General features: G+C 40.3%; 1 protein-coding gene and 1 long non-coding RNA gene across 8 annotated transcripts in view; one reads left to right on the forward strand and one right to left on the reverse strand.

The window, feature by feature from the left end:
- The window catches only part of LOC109305646, a 473,981-nt gene that overhangs the window by 280,778 nt on the left and 181,203 nt on the right, over positions 1-12,000 (reverse strand). The window lies entirely within an intron of this gene.
- ABI3BP (ABI family member 3 binding protein) overlaps positions 1-12,000 on the forward strand; it is a 282,301-nt gene that overhangs the window by 36,699 nt on the left and 233,602 nt on the right. For all 7 annotated transcript variants that reach the window (XM_019528652.1, XM_019528653.1, XM_019528655.1 and 4 more), the window contains exon 2: positions 3,529-3,708. In XM_019528652.1, coding sequence (XP_019384197.1) covers positions 3,529-3,708 — 180 coding nt within the window. The remainder of the gene's footprint in view (positions 1-3,528; positions 3,709-12,000) is intronic.

Genomic DNA, 12,000 nt, shown 5'->3' on the forward strand with positions numbered 1-12,000 from the left:
CTCCTGACTCCAATGTCCACATCATTAATGAAGATGTTGAACAATATGGGTCCAAGGACAGAGCCTTGGGGAACCCCACTGGTCACAGGACACCATGACGATTGACTTCTGTCAATTACAACCCTCTGGGTCCAACCAGGGAGCCAGTTCCCCAGCCAGCAGATCATGGTGGGCCCAAGGCCACAATTGGCCAGTTTAGCCAAGACGTGATCATGGGATACCAGAGTGAAGGCTTTTTTGAAGTCAAGATATATGACAACAATCTCTTCTCCCTTGTCCAGATGATAGGTCACCTGGTCATAGGAGGTAATGAGATTGGTCAAGCTCCCTGCAGGACCAAACCAGTGCAGAATATTCCTGCTTGGAAGTAAATCCCATCTTCCATCCTTTGTAGGCCTTTCTTTTTAGCCTTGTTAAATCATAATACTTAATATTTATGCAAGAGCATTATACAGGATGAAGGCATCCTAATGGTTTGTTCTAAATACAGATCAGAAATATCTATATGTTATTCTGCTTTTTCTGATCACTATAATTTGTTCTATGCAGGACCTAGGTGTCTTTGTTCCTAATATATATATTTTTAAATCCCTTCTTATTGGGAATAGAAACAGCCTAATTGATCTTATTACTTCTCTTACTTACCACAAGGGCTGACCTCAAGGAATTGGCTTTATAGTCATGTAACAAGAGCATTTTCTAGGAGAATAAAGCATGTACCCACTGTTGACACTGGATTTTAGGGACTCAGCCCTTATACCTTTGTTCTGGGTGGGCAGAACCCTCAGACCGACCACAACACCTGCCAGTTGATAATAGGTGAATTCACTGATACAGAGTAATAACAAAAAACCCAACAATACAAACAATCAAACAATTGTATATCTACCAATCCTAGAGCTGTCATCAGAGTCAAGGTACATTTAGCTTCACTTCTTTCTTTGGTATCAGATGTCAACACAGCATGTCAGCAGTTTGGAGGTGGGATGCCAAGGCCCATGGCTTCCCCTCCAGTGGAGTGCATGAGATGGGCTGCTGGTATGCCCTCGGTCCATGGTGGCCTCAGGAACCCTTCCTGGTGGATGGGGATGGGGACAGAAACAGGGACCCCTTTCAGGGAGCAGGATGGTGAGGGACAAGGAGGAAGAGGAGGGACAGGAAGGGACTCCTTGTTAATCTCAAGCCTCTGCTTTTGTATTCTCCTTCCCTCTTGATTACTCTTCATCCGTGGCTATCTCTGGTTGGTTGTCTCTCTGTGGTCTCATGTCCACATAGCCTTCTGGGCTTTCTCCTAATTTATTCTGTTCCCCCAAAATGAGACTGAGGTCCCCCTGCTCTCTGAGGCCTTGTTGCCAGTGTCACTTATCTCATGTTATGGGACAGTATGGTATACACTTCTTCAGTTCCCAGGCTTTGTGTCCTTGTTGTGGTAGACAACCCGTTTGCTCTGTGATCTCGTATTATGGCATGCCCCCCTCAATCCTTAGGCCATGTCCATTTGTTGGCCTTGTTGTGTTAGACAGTTTGTCTCCTTCCAAGGCTATGAGAAGCTTTGTGTGTCACACCCAAGCTGTTTAAAAATCTAATTAACCCCTGCTGCCCATCTTGACCCCTTATAATGCATATATCTATACCTATAGGCCAGTTCCCAAAAAAACAATCTTTAAATACTGTTTTTAAGCCAATACCCATCATGTGATAGTCAGAACATAAGAACATAGTAAGTGCCATACTGGGTCAGACCAATAGTCCATCAAGCCCACTATTCTGTGTCCAGCAGTGGCAGAAGTGAATGCTATGGAGGGAGAGAAATGAACTGGATATTTCTTGAGTGATCTATTCCCTGTTTGGTGGTAGGCAGGCTCTGTTTCAATAGTGATACACTAACTGTTAGTGTACGTGATGTTAATATGGAGCAAGGCAGCTCAAAATGTGTAATTTCCTACTTATTAGTTCATCCCAAATGTAAAAGGTTGGATGGATATTGCCTTAGTGATGGGATGCATCATTTCTTGCTTTGATATACTCAGAGCATTGGAGATGAAAATGTCTGAGGTGCAGCAGGTCTCTTTTGCAAGGGGGCAGGCCCCAAATCTAGGAGCAAGAAACAGAGCCAAGGAGACAGGGCATAGAACTGGGGCTCAAGAGAGTTACAAGAGACCTGATACTCTGGTCGCATCCAGACAAACAAGGGCATGTGCTTTCAGTGGCACAAGTGCTACAGCACATGCCCGTACACGTACACGTGCCTTTTGCTGCAGGACACATGGTCCTACTGTGGGCAAAGTGTGAATGCCCAGCTCCTCCTGCTGTGGGGGAAGAGGAGGGAGGCTGGCTGGGGCACAGGGTGTCTCAATGCGGGGCTTGCTGGCAGCCGTGGAGTGGCACGTGGAGATGTGGGAACAGGGATCCCAGGGTGTTCAAAAAGAATTAGTCATAATCCCTCCCAAAGTCATGAGATTGGCTTAAAAGTAAGGGCTTTTATATCTTTTGAACCTTTGGGGCACACTTAAGCCATATTTTAAAGCACTCAGTGTGCTTTAAGTGTACTCCATAGGTTCAAAAGACATAAATCCCTCTACTTTTTAAGCCAATCGCATGGCTTTGGGAGGGTCTGTGACTCAGTATTTTTGAACACTTGGGGGTTGATTCTACTGGAAATATAGCCAAGATAACAATGAAGAACAAAATCACGTGCCACCCACGAAGAGCCGAAATATTAACTCTATTCCCTACTACCAAGAAAGTGACAATATAACTACAGCCGTGAAAACTGCTAGTGCTATTATGAAGTTCATATCATGATGACAATGTCATGATGCTGATATAATTTAAATTGCAGTCAGTGTATATAATGATGTTTCCTGTTATCTGTATTGTTCCCTTGGAAAGCACAGAAATAAAGTATTGTCTTGTAGTATATTTGGCTAGAGTAAATATGTTAATCTAGGTGTTCTGGTGTCGTTTCAACTAGAAAATTGCATTTTGTCTACTTAACCCTGTCCCCCACTATAATTTAAAGTGGATATGGTTGTTGTTCATTCTCTGCCAGAAACACTTTTCTAATACTACAGCCCAATATGAAAAGATTACACTCAATTCAGAATTCATGCTTATTTACTTCTGTTGGAAATGTTGCCACCTATCCTTGTAAAGTGGCACCCAATATAAGTGAAATAATTTAAAGGAAAAGATAACTTTCACTTCTTTTTCAGTTTACTTTAGGCATTTTGACACTAGTTAGCATGTAGTGATCTATATAGTTTCCCCTGTTTGTTTGTTTATATATCTTTCCCACTTCAAGAAAGGAGATAGGCAATGAAAAATTGTGGTTATAAAAGACTTATTTTTTTTAATAAACTAGATTTCAACATGATGGTATCTTTTCAAAGCAATTGTCACTACTAACACATCGAGCCACTGTGTGTTCTAATTTTAATTAGTCATTTGGAAGATGATAACTCCTCACCTTTTTTTTTCCCCTTTCTTTTTTTCTTTCTTCTTTTTTTCTTCCCTGCTTCTCTCCAGTTAAGAGACAAAGCCTGAAAGTGCAGATTAACACAACTGGTGACATCATTTGCATGAAATATCTTCGGCCAAATCCAAACACCAAACTCGAAGGTTTCATTGTGGGTTATGGAAGCAGCTTCTACTCCAACCAATATATTCCTTTGCCTGCGGATGGAAAATCCTACATGACTGAAGTTGGTAAGATACTTTGTTTTTGAGTACTAATGTTGTCAGTGCACAAAGAAATACAGTTGGAAGGATAAGTATTTGTAGGTGTTTTTTGAGGGGTGGCGGTGGTGGTGGTGTGTGTTGAAGATTTTTTTTTTGGAGGGGGTGGAGGAGTTTTGGAAGGAGGTGGAGAAGTTGGGAGCTCCATCAAGAGGAAGACATTGTCCTTTTATTTGAGGGGAGTCTGGCATTTAGCTGGCTACTTGATTTGTATCTTTTTAATGCCTGATATGTATTTCTATATTTAAAGATAAAATACATTTTGTATTTTCTCTGGGTATGGATCAAACAAAATGATATGGAATAGTGTCTCAATAATCAGAGACTGAGTAGAGTGGTAGGGTATGTTTCAAGCTTTTAAGACCCTGTGATGGTGTTTAGACTCACCTTAGCCACCAGACCAAGTAGGCCATGCAAACGCTACTGATCTTGGCTAAGACAAAATAAAGCAGGTATTTGAAGTTGCCATCTGAGAAAGTACTGGAAAGCCAAACCCTGGGAACAGAGAGCTCATGGAGGAATATGAAAATTAAGATTTATATTAGTTAAAACAGCAGTACCTTGAGACATGGTTACTTAATTTGGAAATAAATTCCAAAACAGAAAAAGAGGTAAATATGGACAATAACAGCGCATATTTGACCTAGCACATGTTAGTAGGAGTGCAGTCATTAATAAAACCTTTGGAAATTAAATATTCCTCCTGGCTTACTGTCGAATTGATTCTCATTTATAACAAAAAATAATGAGTCTGGGTCATAATGTTCTGGTCTGAAAAGGACGTCTAAACAAAGTGAGGAAAATTTACACCTGGCATTTGGATTTGGGGTTAACATTTAAAAGTTGATGTTGTTTTAATTGTGTGGCTTGTATTTCTGAGCATTTGGGGACATAAAGGTTCCTTGAAACATGAAAAATGTTTAAAATGCATTTTTTCTTGGTCTGCTGGCTCCAGCTGTCCCCCAAAGTAAAACTCTACCTTGGCTAAGACCAAGTTATTTTTGACAGCCACATAACATAGCAGTATTAAGACCCAGTGACAATATGTATTTACAAATTGAATTTACTAATGGTAATAATTCATGATATAATACATTTTAAAAAATCCCTTTCTTGCATGCTTAATTCTCCTCCCCCACCAGACAGACAGCCCTCCATACACAGAATAAACTATTGTATGTAAACATGGCAGCTTTCTTATTTATTTCAAGAGCTGCTGAAAGACCTCAAAAAACATGGGTGTACTTATAAGATACTTACCATCTGACTGTCCCATGACCTCAAAATATTCTGGGATAATGGCAATACTGTTTGTTCACTCTGGGCAACTAAAGTGTGCATTCAGAGAGAACAGTGAGCCACTGGAACACCTATCAAGGTTGGTGGCAAATTCTCTGTCACTCGAGGTGTTTAAAACCAGATTGCTTGGACTTTCTATAAGATTTGTTCTAGCTTTTTGTTCAGTTTTAGGGCTACAGCAGGCATGATGAATGGAAGTCCTTGTTTTTCAGGAAACAGCCTAGATCAAAGATGTCTGACATGATTCACAAAATGAGGAAGTGAAGGAAATTGTAGGTTGCAGTGTTCCATTGCTTGCTTTGCTGCATGGATAGGCTAGGAAATGAAAGATCCTAGGTCATTTAACATTGTTGAAGCCTAGGGAAATAGTAAAAGACTACTTTGTGGCTTTTTGAGCTTTCAGAAATATATTAATACCTGATTTGAACCTGATTGTATTTGATGATCCTTTCTAGCTGTAAAATCTGTGAATCAAGATTCTTGTCCAACCCCCACTTATTCTTTTAGCATAGGAGGACTTTGTACCATATATTTATGTGTAAAAGGATACATCTGAGCTGAAATAATAAAAGTTTTGCTCGTAAAGTGCCTCTGCCAAGAATGCTCTGGCTGCTTACAGCATTTTCGTAATAAAACTGCAGAACTGAAAAAAAAGAACTGAATAATAGGGAGTACAGTAGACTCTGGTGAGAGGTGTGCAGGGGTGGATGAGATAGAAGTTCTTAATTAAACTGGTTTGGAAAGGGAAAAGCCCCATTGGATATCAGAGAGTATGTCTATACTACATACCAGGGACACCCAAGAATGTGGTACTCCTCTTTCAAGCATACCCTGTCCACCCAGTCCCATTTGCATATTCCAAACCCAGAAATGTGGACATGAAGACCCCAAAGGAGAACCCATAGTAACTCTTCTTGAGCACACCAGAGATCTTGAGAGCAGCACTGGCAAGATGGTGTGTGTGAGTGGGAGCCAATGGGAAGGTTGTGCTTGAGAGCATCCCATCCTAAGAGTGCCCAGCATGTAGTGGAAACCTACCTAGAGACAGGGAACCTGTTCCTCTGGGGGCTACTGCAGTGAAAACATGACTTTGGCTGGCTAGGAATCAAGATTCCTGGAGTTTCTTTCTGATGTCATCCCCAATTTAGTGTTTGAGCTAAGGAAATTTGCTAAGTGCAGATTCTGTTCCACCAATTAGGCCTCAAGAGCATACTTGGATACCTAAGTGTGATCTTATTCCATCCTGCTTGAGTCCCTGAAAAAACAATGCATTTACTTTCATAAGATATGTTCATCTGAGCCATAAGAATGTGTCACTAAGAAGCAGAAGTAAGGATCATGACCCACCCAACTTTTACTGTACTGCTTTTTTTTTTTTTGGAGACTGGCTCAGGTAGACATAGGGCTAGGTACAGACAGTCAAAAAGCCTGAATCAGTTCTTTGCAGGTTAATCTAAATTGCACAGATTAAATTGAAACATAAGTGAACAGACTTTGATTCAGGAAATGCAGCCACATGCCTGCTAGAGCACAGCTCTCTGACTGTGTGTTCACTTCCTCTTCTGGCTGCCTCCAAGATTTCTGGGATTTGCAGTCCAGAAGTACAGTAGCAGGACTCTGCATGGTTGCTCATCACTTCCTCTTCCTGCTTCCAGGTGCCTCTGGGATTTGTAGCCCACAGTTGCAGCCAGCAGTAAATTTGAGTGGGAAGGGGTGCTTAACATCCCTCCCTGGCCCCAGACCCCAGCTGGGGTTTGTCAGGGGGGCAGTTTCTTCTCCCCCCACACTCTAAAGGGCACTGTGTACACTTCATGTCCAAAACATTTACTTTCTGCATTTAAAGATGATAGATTTACTGTAATTGTGTTAACTCTAGGGTTTTAGGGGTTGACGAGATAAAGAGTTATTTTATTTGTCTTATGGGTTGTTTTGAAGGAAGAAAGAAAATCCTCTGCACTGCATGACAATGGAATAGCAGGATACAAAATCAGCCCGGCTCTGATTGTTTCTCAGTTTGTACCACGTACAGATGCAACGTTTTGTTAAGGGTAGAACCTGAGCTGTGTGCTCGTGCTTAGTGCAGCTTGAGTGGCAACAGGGAAGAGGAGATGAAAGGAATGGCAAGCACCATGAGGCCAGCTGCTAGGGAGTTGCAGCAGCTACAGGCACTTGTTCATAGGCAGGCTGGTTGGGGGTCTTGCACAGAACGCTGTGTGTGGAAGATAGCCAGATTAGTTTAGAGCTGCCTACACTGGCAAGGGATTTCCTTCTGGTGCAGGAATCTCCATCTAGCACTTGAGAGGCATCTTCAAATCCTGTTTGCCACTCCTTTAGTGGTGCTAGAGGTCTCTTAACCTTGTCCTAGAATCTTTAATATATTGATTTTTGTTTTGGCTTCCAAAAACAAAAAGATGCCTGTCCAGAGTCCTACACATTTTAAAACTTTCTACAGTATTATACTCCAAGTCAGGCTAGTTCTTTACCAAATTCTCCCATTAACCCAAATAACTATGTAAGCAGAACAGTATTGCATTCTTTTTGATGAGCTCCTGGTACATTCAGTTTATTCTTCTATCTTCTGCACATGCCTGGGAAAACAGATGAACCTTACAGATTGCCCTGCAATTGTTTATAGTCTATTATGGAGGAGGCTGGAGGGCATAAAGCCCAAAATTGAAAACTTATCATTGCTTATGTAAGTGGACCAAGACTCACTTTAAGGATCTCCCCAGGATGCAGCCATGATAGTGTTGTGTGGGAAAAGTATTCGTTTCTTAAATTGGCAAGTTCCAGGCTGTTTAGGGCTTTAAAACCTAAATTGATCAAGTTCTTCAATTGCTTCTACAAACCAAAGGCTGACAGTGTAGATAAAACAATATTATTATAATGTCACTCTGGAGAGCTGCAGTACTGACCAATTAACTCCCATCTTGAGTATGTTGCAGAAGGGAGATTTCAGTGATTGAAGGCGTCTGGCACTGGTTTGTAGAGGCATAGTAAAGATTAAAAAGTGAGGTTAGAGGGAGTTGAAATGAAGATAAATGAGGTGATTATACATGATATGCTGCCTCTACCGAAAGGGACACCCAGGTCCCCACACAGATCTGGAGGCATCAGTTAGTCAGACCTGCATACATTGGTAATATTCATTTTTCTGACAATGGTGGCTTATTTAGGGAAACTTTACAAACTTAAAAATGTTGCCTACAGAATTGCCTCCTGGCCCCAGTCTGAGAGGTCAGAGTATAAGGAAATTATATCACAAATTAAACAGAAGCACTAATGTAGAAAAATAGTAAAACTCACTATGTAAACAATCCATAATTCCTGTGAGTATCTAATAAAATAACTGGTCCTCTTCCACCCCCACCCCTTCTCCCCTGCCCACAGGCATATACGGTCCAAGGTTCCCACCCTCTCGTTCAGTTTTGATAAGACTAAGGGATCAGATTTTCTGCTGACCCATGCGTTCAACTATGTTAACATTGACACTTGAAGTCAGCCGGCTGCATACAATGTAAGGCAGGCAGTAATTTGGCTCCCTGCATGGGAAATCACATGTTTATTTGAAGCAAGATAAATATGACTGTAACTTTTAAATTTAGCTTTTCTAGCCCTTGCAGTCAAGATGTGGTTCAGGAGATCATGCACCTACAGTGCCACAGTTAAATAGTCATTAGCTCACAGCAGTGATTCTTCCTTTGAAATAGCTTTTTTCTCTCTTTTTTCCAGTTAAATTGTGTGTAATGCGATCCAAGAATAAGAAACTCTGCAGAGGGTCATACACAAAGCAGAGAGCTCTTTTGATTTCCTGAACTTTTAATGAGCTCGTGCTAGCAATGACCTCTTGAGCATCAAGTTTGGCTGCATATGTGGAAACAACTCAGAGAGAGGAGTACAAGCTAGCTAAGGACAGCCTTGACATTTGTTTCGGAGAGGCATCTACAACTATTTTAAGTTGTAGATTTACTGGGGCTCAGTCCCTGTTTTTCTTTGCCTTGTATAGTGCTGAACAGACTTTCTGAACTAATGTGTGATTGTTCCTGGGAACAAGAGCCCCCTGAAAAGTGATCAGGTACTATGTTGAAAGACACCAGCAGAAGAACTGACGTAGATTGCTGAATTATATAAAATAACTGTCCCTTACCTAAGCTTCCTTTGAATTCTAAATGTACTGAGCCTCCTAAACTGGCACACAAAGAAATAACTTTCCATAAAAAAAAATCTGTTGCTTCTTTCTAGTCAATTTTGGAATACTACAAGAGAGGTCTTGTTCTGTTTTGGTTTGGTTTGGTTTGGTTTTTTTTTAACTGTATTTTGATCCTGCTGAGGCCCAAATGCAGAGGCTTGGGAATGAAAATCAAATTTGTTTTTATTCTTTTGTCTTGCTTTGTTTTTAAAGATAAACTAAAACTAAACTCCCAAATTAGTTGACTGAGATAAATTTTTATTTAGGCAAAGTTCATTTTTTTCCTTAAAGCAAGCCAAAACAGTTTACACCTCCCTAACATGCTCTTCCCATCCCCAAAGCTCTATGTGGAGTTTCTTTATAACTTTATAACTATTCACTTAATAAGTCTGGGAACTCCATGCACTGCATTACCCACAGTATGTGAACAATCAGACTATATATGGATAAGACACAATTCTTGCTGAACTTCAAACACATTTTAAGTGCTCTTCAGATCCACTTATAGCCTCTGACCAAGTAGGCCATTTCCTGTGAAAGCTTATGCCTCTTTCTGAACAAGTTAGTCTCTAGTATGGTGGTGGTTCTCAACGTTTTTAGACTCAAAGACCCCCTTGTTAGCTATGAGACGCTCTGGATTCCTATTTGAAATCGCTAGGCTTCTTTTGTGAATTATGTTTGCAAACCTAATATGTGGCACCCAGGGGCACCCTTGAAATGATCTCAAGGCTCCCCCAGGTACCTCATCGCCCTGGTTGAGAATCACAGCTCTAAAGTACCACCCTGCCCTGCCACCTGTCTGATTTCAGACTAATATGGCTAACTACCTCTCTCTACATTTTTAAAAGGATGGCTCTGAAATGCTTGCTAGAGCAATGTTTGGTATGTAGTTTTCTCACAGACTGAAGGGTTCTTAGTATGTACTCTCATATCTGACCATTTCCTATAAGCAACTTGTAGAAATAAGGCTATACAATTGTAGAGGTAATTATTAATATTTGTTAACTATTAAGTCGTGGTATGTCATAGGCTAGCATTGCAACATTATGTATGATGGATTCTACAATTATGTTTATTTCTTGTCTCAGAATATATGAATAGGGGATGGGGGCTGTGGTAGCTGGGGTAGGGAAGGGAAAGAAAAACAAGAGTGATGAAAAGAAACGAGAAAGAAAGAAAACTAATTTTCCTCTTTTTAAATTTCCTTAATTAGGCATACACTTTATTAATAAAAACAAATACAGTAATCCTTGCTTGTTGGTTTAGGAAACTATCAGTGTTTTGCACTGCACATTAGTGTCCCACTGTCACGGGCTTGTAAGTTGTAGCACAACAGGTAAAATAATGACGAAACTAGTGTTGGCTGGGACTAGTAGGTTGTATCAGTGATACTTTTTTGTGTTATTCTTCAAGTTCTGTTGTATACAGAAGCAGCTAAGATGAATAGTATACATTCTTTGATTCAAAGTACTGCTTCACTGTCATAATAGTTTTCAGCATCACGCTTATTATAAAACTTTCCAGTGGCAGGAATGTAATTGTTTTACAATGATGGTGAAGGGTTGGCTCTCATATATGCTGCTTTGTACTCTTTTTACAACGTTTATATTGAAATATGTGCTCCACATATCTTGCAGAACATGTCGTGTTCTTTGAAAGGTGTCCAAATCAGATGAACAGCATGAAATTATTGAGTTCAGAGAGTTTTTTCTAAATAATGGCAATTTATTGCACTATAATGGTCTGCAGTCCAGTTACAGTACTAAGATGAATGAATTCTCCTGCTTTTGAGAAAAAAATGTAATGAGAATAGTAACACATGCAGTGTACTGATATAACATTTCCAAAATACTGGTGTATCAGGTATTTGAGTAGAACTTTAGGCTACTTCTTACTGTACGTGTGTGTGTGTGTGTGTGTGTGTGTGTGAGAGAGAGAGAAAGTGAGAGGACAAGAGGTCTTTGTCCATAATTGCTTGCTTGCTTCATAATCATATATAGGCCATTATAATGGAGTATCCTTTTCAAGTTTCAGACAGATGACCCAGAGCTGAATAAGACAGACTAGATATTGGGTAGGACAATTTAGGTTTTTTGGCAGGTTGCTTAATGGGTAGACTTGTCAAAGGTATGAAAAAAGAATGTCGAGCCTGGTGATATTTGGACTTCATTTATTGTCTCTAATTCACATTAAATCAATAGAGGACCAAGTAGTTCCAGTCATTCAGGCATGTTGTAGTACTCTAAAAATGAGTAAGTGTAAAGTGTTTAATAAAATGTATGATACAAACTGTTTAGATTGTACTAAATCTAGTGACCAGCTACATATTGTAAAGAAACAGTGTCCTCCTTTACTGTCCACAAAGAGAAAGGTAGATAATTCTTTGCTTGTTTGAGGACATACTCCTGCTCAGGAAACAGGTCTGCCAGAAGAGTGTCATACATTAGGGAGTTATTTTTCTAATATTGGTGTAATGGCAGAAGCCCTAGCATGGATGCTGTTATGCCAGCATAAAAGTGTTTTTGTTGATATGACTGATTTCACTTGCAGAACCAGTATAAATTACACTTGCAAACACTTGCAAGCTCCAACTCCACCTGTAACCAGCACTGGGTAGATGTAGAACACTAGACAGCTCTGCATCCCCAGTTGTTCTCATCTGCAGTGTACTGAGGGTTCTCTTAACCCCATTATTCACTGGGGATCCAGAGAGAATGAACCGAGTTCCCAGTAGCACACACAAAGGGAAATGAAGTCCTTGAGGAAGTAGATAA

Source organism: Crocodylus porosus, unplaced genomic scaffold (assembly GCF_001723895.1).
Source record: "Crocodylus porosus isolate Cpor-Errol unplaced genomic scaffold, CroPor_comp1, whole genome shotgun sequence".
NCBI lineage: Eukaryota > Metazoa > Chordata > Crocodylia > Crocodylidae > Crocodylus > Crocodylus porosus.